Raw genomic sequence first — 12,925 nt, 5'->3', positions numbered from 1 at the left:
TGGCACAAAGCAGTGTCCATCTGGTCCCTCCTCTCCCCCTCCCCCGGTGGGGCCCCACCGCCCAGGAAGAAGTAGGACAGCTGCTGCAGCCCCAGAACGAGGCGCAGCTCCTTCCACCGCGAAGGCTAACGGCTTTGCTTCGTGCACATTGGGGAAGCTACTGAACCACACGGCTTTTTCTGAAAATACATTTTTAATGCTCGGGTCTCTTGGTGTGCTGAGCGGTCATCCCATGTGGGGCCGGAGCGTGGGTGGCACCAGCCTTTTGGAACTCGCACCGGGGACGGCTGGGCACCTGGCGCACGAGCCCCTCCTCGTTGACCAGCGTGTGCCCCTCGCAGCTGTGCCCTTCGCGGCTGTTGATTAACACGGCCGCGCGCAGCGCCGACTTGACAGCAGTCTCCACCCAGCCGTGCGGGTAGGCCGTGTGCTCACCGGCGAAGTAGATGCGGCCGTAGGGGACTGACCAGTCGTAGTCCTGCCCGTCGTCCCCGCCGTCTTGCCAGAGCGTCGGCGGCTGCACCACGAAGCCGCCCTGGCTGTGTGGGTCCTCGGCCCAGCGTTTGATTGTGCCGCTGCCGTCCCAGAGTCGGTACACGATCGTCCCGTGCAGCGCCGCCACGTCGTCGAGCGCCACGCGCATCGCCTCCTCCTGGCTCAGGCCGGCGAAGGCGGTGGCCGCGTCCGACCACGTGTACGAAGCCAGAAGCAGCGCGCCCTCTCCCGGCGGCGGGTAGAATATCACGCGCGACGGGCGGGCGGTGCTCGAGTGGCCGCCCTCGATGTGCTCGTCGTGCCAAAAGGGCCGGCGGAAGCTCAGGAACACCTTGGTGGCCGGCACGTAGTGCAGCGCGCGCAGCGCCTCCTGCCCCCTGCGCGTCAGCGGCGGCGAGAAGGCAATGCGCTGTAGCGCCGGCCCGCTCGCGGTGAGCAGCACCACATCGGCGGTCATGGCCTTCAGACTCCGGGCCCCGCGCGAGCTCGAGACGTGCACGCGCACATCGTGCGACCCCTGCGTTATCGCCACGACAGGCGCGTGCAGCAACACTGGCCCCGACAGCGAGCTCAGCAGCGCGCGCGGCAGCAGGTCCCAGCCGCCCACGATGCGGCTGTACCTGCGGGCAGGGCGAGAGCGTGATCCGGGAGCTCGGGCACTGCCCTGCCTCGTGGGCTCCTCCCCGCGGGCCCCGCCCTGGGCACTCCCCGGTACCCATCCTAGTTTTCACCTGCCGGGTCCCCTCTTATCCCGTCCCTTCTCGCGGGCCCCGCCCATTCATCTACCCTTGACCTCGCCAGTCCCTGACATCACCCGGAGGACCAGGGAGCAGAGAATGTGCGACCCGGGAACCCCGTCTCTTCTCTGAGCCACACCTTTTTCCGGGAACATTCTTATCCAGTTCCTCCGGAGGACCCGGGACGAGAGGGCGCGTGTGGCCAGACCCGAGCTCCGCGTCTCCGCCCCTCTCCGCCCTCTGTGCCCCTTCCCGCACCTGTGCGTCCGGCTCCTTTCCCGCCAGTCCCGCCCCACCCAACGCCAACGGCTCCGCCCACTCCGTTTCTCGTCCGCATTGGCCCTCGTCGGCCCCGCCCTGTCCACTGGCCCCGCCTCTCACCGGAGCCGGTCGCTGAGGCAGCTGTGGGCCCTTAGGGCCTCCGCGAAGCTGAGATAGAAGAAGCCGTCCTCGGCCATCACGTCTCCCAGGAGCCGAACGGCCGGCTGGCTCAAGTTCCCCTCCCCGAGGAGGTATTCCTGGGGGATGGGTGCGCGCCCGGGTCAGGACCCAAGCGTCCTGCACCTGCCTGTTCTGTCCCCGCTCCCATGGGGGTCCCTCCCAGGCTGAGCCTCCTGGTTCCGTGACAGGACCGTGAGCTTATTAGTACGGTTCTCTGAAGCTTAGCCATCCAGAGGAGGGACGCAAGCCCAGAGAGGGGGCCGTGTGCCGCCTCGGGTCAGGCAGGAGGGCCGTGGCAGGCCTGGAGTCCGGGACTCCTGCCTTCTGACTCCAGGGCTAAAGCCCACGGGTGCCCTCCTTGTTTCTCTTTCTCAGACGGCGACGCCAAGGCCCCCACTCACCAGGAGCGTGTGCCTTTCAAACTTCTTCATTGCCTTTCTGCAGCCCAGTTTCTTGAGATCTTTGAGGGCCTGTGGTGGAACAAGGGGACAGTGCTGAGCTCCAGGGGCAGGACTGCAGAGGCCAGACTTGGGGTCCAAACCTGGGTTCTCCTCCCGCACCTGCCCATGACCAGCCATTTACCATTCTTGCTCAAGTCAGCATGGTCCTTGTCCATGCTGTGCCCTCAGCCTTGCCCTCCACTCTGGGAAGTTCTTCCCAAGTTGTTAATGCCCCTCATCTCCCAGCCTTCATCCCACCCTGACAGTGTCACACTCAGCCCTATTGGGTACTGTTGGCCTGCACTTGTCCTAGTCTGTGAGTTAGTGCAGGCAGGTATCGTGTCTGTTTTAGTCAATGCTGTATCCTCCTGGTGCTTAGTGATTGTCACCTGCATCACTGGGGGCACAGACAGAAGCAGAGTCCCTTCTGCCCCCTGTCAGCCCTGAGGGGTTATTCACTGGATCCTCCCCTGCCCACAGCCCTCCTGTGGCTCCCCAGGGCCCGGGGCCCCTCAGTCACCATCTTACTGCAGCTGTCGTTCTGCAGCACTATGTGCAGTGCCCAGACCACTTGCGGGCCCCCCCGACACCTGCACTGCACCACTGCACTCGTTCCCCTGCCTTGTCTTTGCCTGAAACATGAGTGGCCATCCTTTACCGCGCTGTTCAAGTCTCCTCCCTTCCTGGGAGCCTCACAGCCCCATCTGATGTTAGCCTTCTTCTCTGTCCACGTGACTTTCCCCTGTGGCTGGGGAACTCCTCAAAGCATGTGCTCCTTTGCTCACTCACTCATCATTCACCTTGCGTCTCCCTAGGCTCCCTGAACTGGTCAGTGCCAGGGCACAGAAATGGCCTGGACTCAGTGCCCACCCTGGTCCAGGGGGGGAGCCAGACAGGAGCTCCCAGAGGAGGCCAAGGCCGGCTCCTCCCTGAGGGCACCAGTGAAGGCTTCCTGGAGGAGGGGACGTTGGACCTGGTTCTTGGGGGATTAGTAGGGTTCCCTGGGTGGGAAAGGGAAAAGGCCTGCCAGTTGGGGCAGGAAGCAAGAGCAAGGGCATGGGTGCAGGATGGTGAAGGAGCATTGTGGGTACGAAGGAGTGCAGGGCTGGGGTGTTTGGCCACTCCAAAGGCTTTGGAGGGTAACAAACACTTCTTGGAGGAGAGATGAGGCTAGAGGGGTGAGAGAAACCAGACCACTCAGGGCTTGACCCTGAGGCTAAGGCGCTGGGGAGCCATAGGGGGCTGTGAGCAGGGGCTGGAACGGGGTGAAAAGCCTGAGCCAGAGCAGGGCCCGTGGGGACAGAGAGGTGGGAACACTGCAGGAGAGTCAGGGGGCAGGAGGGATGGGGCTGGGGACTGACTGGTGGTGGAAGGGACAGGGAGGGAGCTAGGACAGCACCTGAAGGTCTGTCTGCCTTGTGACTAGGGTGGGGGTGATGGGGCCATCGTGAGATGGGGGAACCCGGGAGTATGCGTGGGATTAAGGGAAGATGCTGAGCTCGGTGGGAGCCAGAGGGTCCTGGGGTATGACCCGGGGAGGGGGGACGTGGACAAAAGTCTGGGTCCCCCAAGATGGATGGGGAAAACATCAGGTCGAAGACCAAAGTTTAAGCCAAAGGCCTTCGTAGAATCTGAGGCTGTCCGGACTGCGTGCGTGAGAAGCGGATCAGAGACCGAGGCAGAGGGGTGTGGGGGATGGGCCGCGGGGCTCCTGAGGCTGCCTACCTGGTTGAGAGCCATCTGATAGATTTCTTCGGGCGAGTGGCCCTTCTCCCTGGGGCGCAGCTTGTAGCCCAGCTTCTCTGGCATCTTCTCCACCACATAGTTGCGCAGCTTCAGGTTGTTGACCTCTACCCACGTGTTCTCATCATACTGAGTGAATTTGGTCAGGTTGAGTCCCAGACTCTTGCAGAGCTCGTGGAGGATCCTGAAGGAGCCGGGAGAGGCTGCTGAGGGTCAGGCGGGGGCGGGGGCAGGGCTGGGAGGAGTTGGGGCCCCTCTTCCAGAGCAGGGGGCGGGGGCAGGGGTTGGGGATGGGCCTGAGTCTGCATCGGGGCTAGAGTCGGGTGGGAGGGCGGGTCACTGGAGCTGGGGCCGGGAATAAGAGGAGAGAGAGGCTGGAAGGCTGAAGGTGTACGGGTTTCGGATCGTGTTTGGAGCCCCGGCAGGCTTTCGTTGGGGCTGAAGTGGGAATGAGGACAGAGTTGGGTCGGGTGAGGGCTTGCGATGCGGAGGAGACAAGGTTGGGAGGGCAGAACTGGAACTCTGGCTGGACACGGAGCTCTGAGCACCTCAGGGACACAGAGGTGGGGCTAGGGGAGGCTTCGGTGCCCACAGGGCTGCCTGGCCAGGCCTCACCTGTGCGAGCTGGGCATGCGCATGGCTCCCAGCTCCCCAATCCAGCCTGTCTTCCGGTCCCGGTAGGTGAGGATGCGGCCTCCGATCCTGTTGTTTGCCTCCAGGATGGTGACCTGAGGGATGGGGGTGGGGAGCACCAAGCAGGGCCCTTCAGCTCCTCCCACTGACCCCCCCCCCCATCCCCACCCTGTGCCAGCACCCAGCTTCCATCCCCACAGCAGCCCAGACCTAGACTAGAGAAGGATGCCCTTCTTCATGAAAAAGCCAGAGGAGCTGGTGGGAGAACAGATGTCCTAGCAAGCACGTACAATATGCAGTTTCCCAGCTGCAGCAGGACGACTGCAAGCCAGATTGCAGAGGAACTTCCCAGCCTAGGGAGGGGGGGGGGCGGGGGGAAGATTTCCTCCGTGCACAGAAGTCCTGAGAGGGGCAGTGGTTAGACCTCAGGCAGTGTTCCTTGAGTGGAGTTACCATGGCCACCAGCACAAATTCCCCTCCGGGAGGTTGGAAGACTTTCAGAGGGACTTCCCTCAGGAATGAGAGAGAGTGGGGCAGGGAAGGTCAAAGGTCTCTCAGCCTCCCCTCCAGTTTCAGTCCTCAGACCAAGGGGGAAAGCACAGCTCCTCTCTCCACCTCCTACCAGCCCCTCAACAGGGACGTGGCCGGGCCCCTAACACCCGGGATTCCCAGCCTGCAGCACAAAAGACTCCAGGTAGACTGCAAGCAGCACTTCTCACCTTGTGTCCGGCATCACTGAGCACCTTGGCAGCTACCAGCCCAGCCACACCGGCACCAACCACAATCACCCTCTGGGGCTTTGAGGTTCGATTGAGGCCCAAGGTCACAACCTTGAGCAGCACCTCATAGTCAGGATCATGCATACATTTCTCAAAGGGATCCTGGCTATGGGAAGTCTTCCAGTCCAGGGAGGCCACCAGGCTGAAGAAGATGGAGATCAGGACAAGCAAGTACCGGGCTGGAGGGAGGAGGACGGGATCAGTGGGAAGGTCAGTAGGTATGTGTGGGGAGAGTGGGCTCCGTACCCCCGTCCCTGTGCCCCCCTCTCCTGCTTACTTACCCGACGAGGCCATAACTCTCCGCGGGAGATGGTGTCTAGTTTGGAGGGGAAGCAAGGGCCACTGTGACAGGGGCCTGAGTCCCACCCCAGGCCCCGTCCCTAAGGCCACCCGTCTCTCTGGAGCCTCAGGCCTCCATCTTCCCCTTCTAGCAGTCTCCTGTTCTGTGCTCACCTATCTGCCCCCGTCCCCGTCCCTGCCCTCCTTGTCCTTCTCTGTTCCCCTCTCCTCTGCCCTGTCTCCCTGTGTCTATTTCTGTGGGTCCCAGTTTCCTGGCAGCCTCCCCTCTACCTTGGGCTCTCTGTGGACAACAGTACCACCCTCTCTCTCCTGTTGCTTCCAAAGGTCTGCCCTGGCCCCCTTCTTGGTCCTTAAACAATGAGCTGAGCCCCGCCCTCCCCTCCCTTTGAGAAATCTGCAGTGGGGGAAATGAAACTACTTTCCTGGGTTGTAGGGTCAGGTGCTTAGAATTTAGTTGAGGCTGGAGGGGGTGGGCGTTGGGGAAAGGGGGTTGAGAGGAAGCAAATCAGTCTATTTTCTTCCTCTTGCCCCAAATAGTTCTGGGGCGGTTGGAAGGCCGGAAATAAATGCTCAGGTAACCATGCTAAGGGTGCCTGGTCTCAGGGTCCCTGTGTCTGCCCTCCTCTGTGCTCTGTCTCCTTAATTCCTGGGGCAGGGGTGGGGGGGTGTCTGGCCTTGGGGCCGCATGTTCCCTGTGATAGTCTGAGTCTGTCCCTGTGTCTAGTTGTCGCTGTGCCCTGAAGGGCCCTTGCTGGCTCCACTCCCCTCCCACATGGCTGCTCTGAGCCTCCGTCTTCCCCTCCGTGAAATGGACTCAGTAGTGGGACTTGCAGGCAACAGCACAGTGGTCAGAGGCATGGGCTCGGGGCCAGCCTGCCCGGGTCCTGAGCCTGGTGCCTGCCTGTGTGGTTCTGGTCTCCAGCTGTCAAGTGGGGGCCGTGAATCCAGGTCAGGCCTTGTGAACAAGCGCCTGGGTCAAAACTACAACTTGCTCCTTAGACATTGCCAGCTGCTGTCACCGTGGGGGCGCTGGCAGGGGTTCAGGGAATGACTCCCCACCCCCGCCCCTGCTCCCCAGCCCTGCACAAGTCGCAGCCCAGGATGTGTGCTCACCCTTCCCATCCCTACGTTGAGAACCACTGTGGCTCTCCGCTCACACTAGGGTGCTGGGGGTTCAGCAAAAAGGCCACTGGAGCTTCCGCCTCTCTGCCTTTGGCCTTAGCTTTCTCCACCTGTCTGTGGGGTGCTTTTTTCCTGAGGGGGGCAGGCAGTCAGAACAAGAGGACCCATGTCTACGGCCATACCACCCTGAACGCGCCCGATCTCGTCTGATCTCGGAAGCTAAGCAGGGTCGGGCCTGGTTAGTACTTGGATGGGAGAACAAGAGGACCCAGCCTCAAGGGGTCCCCACTCGTGGCAGCAGGGGTCCCTCGGCCCTTGGGACTTTAGCCAAGGGGACACCTGGTGGGTCCCCTGAAGTGGGTGGAGGTAGAGAGGCAATTTCAGGGGGTTTTCTTGGGGTGGGGGGAGAAGGCACCAGGCAGCTGGTGGCAGATCCTCTCCAGCAACAAGATGGGAAAATCCAAACAGTACATCAAAGAGGGATGTGGTTTGGTGGAGGGTGGGGGTTGGAGGGGGTATATCTGAGTGAGTCAGTAAACATATGATGCAGGGGCCTGGGAGGCAGCAGCCAAGCAGGAAACACAATCAGCTGGACAGAGCCTTGGGCCTTGAGGCCAAATGCCAAGAAAGCAAAGGGGACAGTCAGCAAAAACGACGGAGACGGTCCCCACGGTGAGCGCGCACTAAGGTGGTCCTGTGCTCAGTGCTTCGTGCTCACTGTGGACCTCACAGAGCTGCTCTTGGCAGAGGAGGGATCTGACAGATGGACAGGGGGCAGGTGGGGGAGGAGGACCCCAGGACTCACCCCAGGCCTCAGCGTGGGAAGGCCTTCCCATCACAGACCCTGCCTCCTTCCTTCATGGCGACACGAGTTGAGCACACCGCCTGCTTTCTCCTCGAATCCCAGACACCTTGTGTTGGAGGGGGAGCCCGGCCTGCAGAGCTGGGGGTCCGGCTGGCCCCTCCCCGGAGGCCCATCTGTGCTACTTCCCCATGGCAATGTCACGAGCAGGAGTAACATGGACGCAGAAAGGGGTGGAGGCCGCAGGGCTGTGGAACTCCTGCACTGGTCTCGGCAAGCCGTGTCGGTCCCCAGATCAGTTTGGAGGGCCCTGCCGGGGTCCGAGTAGACCCCCTGGTCTCTCCACCACAGGATTGCGCTTAAAAATCCCCTGGCTCCGGGCACGCCCTGAGCTCACCTCCTGGACTCTACAACAAAAGTGGGGTGCTGACCTCACCCAAGGGGCTCAGCAGGACACCCAAGGGGCTCAGCAAGAGGGAGCAGGGGCCCTACTAGGGCCAGGCCTGATTGATCTTGCTACCTATAACATGACTGGTACCACGTGCCAGACATGCTTCACTTCATTTACTCCGGGAACAATTCTGACAAGGTGGGTTTAGCTGTCCCCATCTCACGGTGGAGAAAACCGAGGCCCAGAGAAGTCACCAGCTAAGAAGTAGCAGAACCTGGGTGTGATCCCAGCAGCCTGGCTCCAGTCCCATGTTCTTAAGCACTTTTTTCACTAGCAGAAAGCTCAGGCTTGTGAACTAGGGAGGGGGCCAGGGCAGGGTCTCTCTGCCTCGGCACTGTTGACATTGGGGGCCATCTTGGTGGGGACCATCCTGTGCATCGTAGGATGCCCAACAGCCTCACTGGCCTTTACCCTCTAGATGCCAGCAGCACCCGGCCCTCAAAGTGTGACAAAAGACACTGTCTCCAGGCATTGTCAATCATTCTCCGGGGAAGGGGACGCAAAATCACCCTGGCTAAGAACCACTGGGCTAGGCTTAGGTTGATGTTGAACAGAACTCCCACAGGTGGCCAGATATGGTGCAGGACGGGGACCTGGGTATGGGGGCAGGAAAAGAAATAGTGGCGGCCACACAGATGTGCAGGGGAGAGGGCTAGTGCCTACATATATCGCTTTCCCAGAGTCAGTTCAAAGACCACGAGTGGTTGGTACTAAAACTTTCCCCAAGTCTCAGAAGAGGGCAGGGCCTTGCCCAGGGGATGTCCAGGGCCCCAGGTGGAAGTCAGGGCTCTGGGCCTGGATCGGGGAGGGGTACAGAGAGCAGAGGACAGACTTACCAGAGGCCCTTGATCTATGGCCTGACTCCTGGACAGAGTCCCCCTTCCTACGGAGCCCTCCTGCCCCTCCTTCCCCAGTTTCCAGAATCCCTGGGCCCCATGGGGGCAGGCACTCACTGCACAGCTGGCTCTGGGGGGCCCTCTCAGTGCCCATGGCCTTTCTGGTTAGCCCGGGACAGAAGTCATCTTCGGGCGTGTGCGGAAACGGGGTGAAGGATGGTGGCTTTGTCCTGATTCCTGTTAGATTAAAGGTGCCAGGGTCCTGGTGTGAAGTCAGAACAGTGGTGAGGCTGTGGAGAGCAGGTCCTCTTTTCTCAAAAGCTTTTCATTATGGAAATTTCAAACATATGTAACAACAGAGAGACTGGGATGCCGAACTCAAGTGCATCCGTCGCCTCCTAGCCCATCTTGTTTCATTCACATTTTCTCTTTCCTCCTCGGATTATTTTACAGCAAATACCAGACATCTTATATTTTGTAGGTAAATACTTCAGGATGCTTCTCGAAAACAGGGGTCTGCAAACTTTTTCTGTAAATATGTGGGGCTTTTTGGCCCACACCATCTCTGTCTTGCCTACTCAATTCTGCCCTCCAAGTAGCCACAGCATGTATAAATGAATTGGTTGTGGCTGTGTTCCAATAAAAACTTATTTACAAAATCAGGAAGTGGAACTATAGTTTGCCAACCAACTTCTGCTCTAAAAATATATATGAACTCATTTGCTTTAAAAAAACAAAAACCAAAAACCAAAACTACAGGGGTACCTGGGTGGCTCAGTCACTTAAATATCCATCCGAGTCTTGGTTTTGGCTCAGGTCACGATCTCATGGTTCATGAGTTTTGAGCCCCGCATCAAGCTCTACACTGACAGTGTGGAGCCTGCTTGGGATTCTCTCCCTCTCTCTCTCTGCCCCTCCCCCCCTTGTGCTATCTCTGTCTCTCAAAATAAACTTAAAAAAATAAATAAAAATGCCATTAAACCAAAGTCCGCATTTCCCTGATTGTCTCAAAAAATTAACAGTTGGAAAAAAAAAAAAAAAAAGAAAAAAAAATTAACAGTCGGTTTGAATCAAAACTCAAGACAGGGCCCAGCTGGCATTTGAGTGATGCTGAGGGTCTTTGTCAATGAGCGAGTATTACTTTCAGGTTGGTGGATTTGGTGTCTGTGTCCTTGGAACCACGGGGCTTAATGCGACCCCACAGCCCCAGGCCAGGCCTGAACCTGGCACAGCAGCGCACCAGGTCTGGTTTCTGCCTCGGGGAAATCTTGGGAGGTCATGGGTGCGACCAGGACGGTGTCTGCCTGTGAAGTGTGTGTGTGCACCAGGTGAGTCACTGGCGTTTGAAGTGATCGGTGCCAACGTGTGAGGACTCTAGGGCAGGCACAGGGGCAGCGTGGCCGAGTCAAGCCTGGCTGGGGGCTGGCTTCTGAGGCTGAGGGATTTTGTTCCCGGAAGTTCTGCAGAACACTGCTGCCCGGAGAGTCTGAGGGCAGGCTTTTTAGGCACCCAAGTAATTTCAAGGTTGATCGAAAACTTGGGAGCAGTGGTGTGCTGGGGCTGGCTCATACCCGCGCACGAGAGCGGATGGTTTCATTTTTAGGGTCTTTTTCTCGGTTTGGTTCTGCAAGCCATTCTTTAAAAAAAAAAAAAAAAAAAAAAAAAAATTTCTGATCAATCTCCTGAAACACAGATTTACTCAAAACTCATTTCTTCCCAATCACCGGATTACATTTTACTATTCTGTATATTCTTGGGGTGAATTCACTGTATCTAGATAGTGCGTGTCAATTTCCCAAATTCATGCTCAGTGACGTCATGTTCAGTGACCTCAAGTCGATAGCTTGAAATCAGCCCCGGTGGGAGTATTTCCACCATGGGATCAACAACCGGTACCCCATGAGGACTCTCCCCTTCTCTGGAGGCCAGCTATTCAACATTGGCCAGCACACCACTGCTTGGGAGTCCTTGGTTTCAACCTCCCCTAGAAGATCAAGGGTGCTGTTTGGGGACATCTGACCCTTCTGACGCCAAGCTGTGGCTGACAGGAAGAGGCATGATCCTGGGGAAGGTGCTGGGCCATAGAGAGGCAGTCGTTTGAAAGGGTTTCTTTGAGCTTAACAGAAAGCCATAGCCACAAATCTAATTGCCACTCTTTTTTTTTTAAATTTTTTTTTTTTAATTTTTTTCAACGTTTATTTATTTTTGGGACAGAGAGAGACAGAGCATGAACGGGCGAGGGGCAGAGAGAGAGGGAGACACAGAATAGGTTACAGGCTCCAGGCTCTGAGCCATCAGCCCAGAGCCCGACGCGGGGCTCGAACTCACGGACCGCGAGATCGTGACCTGGCTGAAGTCGGACGCTTAACCGACTGCGCCACCCAGGCGCCCCTAATTGCCACTCTTATCCCTGTACGGGGAGAAGAAACGCAGGTATAGCTTATGGAGAGATTCACCTTTAAAAGCCACTGATTCCAAATTTAGTCACCACATTGGCTGTCTTCGTACTAATTAATGAAGAGGAACCTTAAGCAGAGGCCCTTTGTCTGCACTGGCAAAGAAGCGCATCTGTTTTCTTCCTGGAAAGGGAAACGGCAATTACAATGAAGTCATCATCTGCAGGGTGGTACCCAGTCAGCTGCTGAATCTGTTGCAATCTCAGGGACCCCTCCCTGACTCCCCGAGGAAGCCTGTTGGGGCCGCTTTCCCTGTGGCACCAGAACACTGTAGCCAGCCCTCCCACATGGCCATCGTCCTGATTTTGAACTGTATTTGAGTGGGTTGCCCAAGATCCCTTGGGGAACAGGAAGAAAATAGATGGAACTTCAATGTTTTCATTAAAAAAAAAAAAATACAGCTCTGGGGCACCTGCGTAGCTCAGTCGGTTAAGCGTCTTGACTTCAGCTAAGGTATTGATCTTACAGTTTGTAAGTTTGAGCCCCACATTGGGTTCTGGACTGACAGCTCGGAGCCTGGAGCTGCTTCAGATTCTGTGTCCCCCTCTCTCTGCCCCTCCCCTCCTTGTGCTCTGTCTCTCTCAAAAACACATTAAAAAAATTTTTTTTAATCTAAAAAAAAAAATTAAAAAATACAGCTATATGAAAGCAATTAAGTTTTATGAGCGTTTAATATGCAAAACAGGCAAATGATATACATTTGAAATGCAAGCTCAGGGGAAATCTTAGCACGACTGTCTGGCCCCTGCCAGCAACCTGTGTGTGGGCAGAAACACTGTCCCATTTTTGTGACCCCGATGCCAGGCCAGCTATTTAGCAGGTGCTCCAAAAATGGGTGTTGAATGAATAAATGTGTATAAAATACGAACTACTTCCTACTTTCTAGGGGGACTTGAGGCTGCCCCATCCCACCTCCCCCTTCAGGGAGAGGGGTGAGATACGGGTCACGGAGGCTCTGAAGGCCAACTTGCCAGGAAGGTGGTGGGGAGCTTTTAGAGAGAATCAAGTGGTTTAGTCTGGGGGCTCCCTTCTCCCTCTGCTGTGGCTTTTGCAAGACACTTGTTCTGGGAAGCCAAAGATGGTGAAACGACTTATGGTCATGACTTTGGGCAACTGGACCACAGGTCTCCAGGAATAAGCTTTGGGCATTCCTTAGCAAAAAGCAGGCTCAGCGAGGCAAAGGCCGGAGGGACAGACTCTCCACCCCGCAGCAGGAGATCAGATCCAACTGCTGGGCGTCATTCTTGCCTACGGGAGCTGGGGACAAGAGGCACAATGTTGGGCATGTGGAAATGACCCGAACAAATCCGCATCCCAGCTTTACCTGCTTTCCACCTCTGAAGCACAATGAGCACCCTCCAGCTAGCCCCAGGTAATGGAGAGGGACGGCTGCCCATGGTACCCGCTGCTGCGGAGCTACCGCCTTCAGGACGATGGCAAAGGACTGGACGTTGATGTGTATCTAAGATATAACCTAGAACGTCACCTGCACACACTCTCCCATGTGTCCCTCCTCTGCCGTCAGCACCAGAGGAACATACCACTTGCGTTTTGGCACAGAGGCGGGCCTAAATGCGTCGTCTAGTTCTGCTGGTTTCTGAGTTCCAGACAAACGGCCACTTCATGCGGTTTTTACCTGGAACCTGCTCTTTTTACCCAGCCTTCTAAGTTATCCACGTTACTGGCATCT

General features: G+C 57.4%; 1 protein-coding gene across 8 annotated transcripts in view; it reads right to left on the bottom strand.

Moving 5' to 3' along the window:
* Positions 1–174: 174 nt before the first annotated feature.
* IL4I1 (interleukin 4 induced 1) overlaps positions 175–12,925 on the bottom strand; it is a 36,843-nt gene continuing 24,092 nt past the window's right edge. For 2 of the 8 annotated variants that reach the window (XM_045441813.1, XM_045441810.1), the window contains exons 2-9: positions 11,236–11,358; positions 8,897–9,041; positions 5,209–5,447; positions 4,472–4,584; positions 3,839–4,040; positions 2,075–2,143; positions 1,614–1,750; positions 175–1,115 (exon numbers count right to left, since the gene is read on the bottom strand). In XM_045441813.1, the coding sequence (XP_045297769.1) occupies positions 194–1,115; positions 1,614–1,750; positions 2,075–2,143; positions 3,839–4,040; positions 4,472–4,584; positions 5,209–5,447; positions 8,897–8,933 (1,719 nt within the window). In that variant the 5' untranslated portion in view covers positions 8,934–9,041; positions 11,236–11,358 and the 3' untranslated portion in view covers positions 175–193. Of the gene's footprint in view, positions 1,116–1,613; positions 1,751–2,074; positions 2,144–3,838; positions 4,041–4,471; positions 4,585–5,208; positions 5,448–5,549; positions 5,585–5,838; positions 5,926–7,495; positions 7,590–8,896; positions 9,070–10,350; positions 10,396–11,235; positions 11,359–12,925 lie in introns of those variants that run through there. The other 6 variants (XM_045441814.1, XM_045441811.1, XM_045441812.1 and 3 more) reach the window with 6 other exon arrangements.

This window comes from Leopardus geoffroyi, chromosome E2 (genome assembly GCF_018350155.1).
Source record: "Leopardus geoffroyi isolate Oge1 chromosome E2, O.geoffroyi_Oge1_pat1.0, whole genome shotgun sequence".
NCBI classification, from domain to species: domain Eukaryota; kingdom Metazoa; phylum Chordata; class Mammalia; order Carnivora; family Felidae; genus Leopardus; species Leopardus geoffroyi.
This window is presented reverse-complemented; position numbering and strand designations above follow the sequence as displayed.